Source organism: Carlito syrichta, unplaced genomic scaffold (genome assembly GCF_000164805.1).
Source record: "Carlito syrichta isolate Samal-C Ts95f unplaced genomic scaffold, Tarsius_syrichta-2.0.1 Scaffold135611, whole genome shotgun sequence".
Lineage (NCBI taxonomy): Eukaryota > Metazoa > Chordata > Mammalia > Primates > Tarsiidae > Carlito > Carlito syrichta.
In genome coordinates, this window is record NW_007079707.1 from 6,623 (window position 1) to 8,016 (window position 1,394).

Below are 1,394 nucleotides of genomic sequence, written 5' to 3' on the forward strand. Positions count from 1 at the left end.
GAGGCTCACAACACTGGCTGTGCAGTTCTCGGGGGGCATGGGGACGGGGTCCTGGCACTGCTCCGTGGGGCCATCCATCTTCTGAAGGTTCCCGAACTCCAAGGGGGTCAGCTTGGTGTCTGCAAGACACACAGGCCCAGGCTCTGTCTGCAGTCCCAGCCCCTAGCCCCATGTCCGGCAGCAAAATCCCGGGAGGCTGGTTCCACATGGGGGCTTGCAGGGGCTCTTTGTGTCCTCTGCCCCACCATGCCCACTTGGGCCCCATCCACACCACTTGAGGAGCCAGCACGGAACCCCGTGGCATTCAGGGCTGCAGGACAGGGACTGGGGCACCAGCTGGCCGGGTCCTGGGCTCCCGCTTGCCAGGCTGGGAAGTAAACCCGCACGCCTTCCGGCCCTGGGCCACCTGGCTGGGGACTTTGGGACACTGGAACAGCCTTAGTCCCCCATGTAGGACGCCCCTTGTAGGGGGCTTGCCTGGGGCTTTGTGGAACTGGCAGAGGGTAGTTGGTCAGAGGCTCTGGCTGGTACAGTTCACATGGCAAGGCCACGGCCTGGCAACCCAAGGACCAAACAGGAGGAAGCCTGGCATCTTGGGTGAGGGTGTGTGGCCAGGGGCAACCCAGGGCACAATGCCGAAAGCAAGGGGCCCAGTGGTGAGGCTGTGGGTGCACAGGTGTGTGCATGTGCTGGAAGGGTGGGGGGGGTGGGTATCTCTGTGCTTATGGGTGCCTGTGTGTGTGCTGGAATTGTGCATGTGTGCAGGGATTAGGCACTGTGTGTGTGCTTGGAGTGTGGAAGGATGTGCATGTATGCATGCGTGTGCTAGAATTGCACATATGTGCAGGTATTGCACAGTGTGTGTGTGCTCAGAGTGTGGGAGGGTGCTCATGCATGCATGTTCATGTGCTGGAATTGCATGTGTGTGCCTGATTGCACACTGTGCATGTGCTCAGGGTGGGAGGGCATGCATGTGTGCATGTGTGTGCTAGAATTGCATGTGTGTGCAGGAATTGCACACTGTGTATACTCAGTGTGGGAGGGTGCTCATGCATGCATGTGCATGTGCTGGAAGTGCACGTGTGTGCAGGGATTGAACACTGTGCATGTGCTTAGAATGTGGAAGGGTGTAGGTGTGCACAACCTGGGGTTCTGAGAGGCCGAGCCTGCCAGGGCATGCTAAGGAAGGGGCCAGCCGCGCGGAGTCTTACTGTGGGAGAGGAGCTCGCCCACCACGGGCATGCCGTTGAAGTCCCCACAGAGCCCGCAGGTCTTGTTGGCGTATTTGGTGTCCAGTTCCAGCTGGAGCAGGAGAAGGCATCAGACACCCGTCCCCACCAGGGCGCCCAGACGTACAGGACAGAGGAGGTGGGAGCTGGGGACCCACCCCCCCA

At 60.4% G+C, this 1,394-nt stretch overlaps 1 protein-coding gene across 1 annotated transcript in view; it reads right to left on the reverse strand.

Annotated features, from left to right (window-relative positions):
* Nucleotides 1–1,394, reverse strand: part of LOC103250862 (mucin-5AC-like) — a gene marked incomplete at both ends in the record, with an annotated part of 9,709 nt that overhangs the window by 6,470 nt on the left and 1,845 nt on the right. The window contains 2 exons of the mRNA XM_008049444.2: nt 10–119; nt 1,212–1,302. Coding sequence (XP_008047635.2) covers nt 10–119; nt 1,212–1,302 — 201 coding nt within the window. The remainder of the gene's footprint in view (nt 1–9; nt 120–1,211; nt 1,303–1,394) is intronic.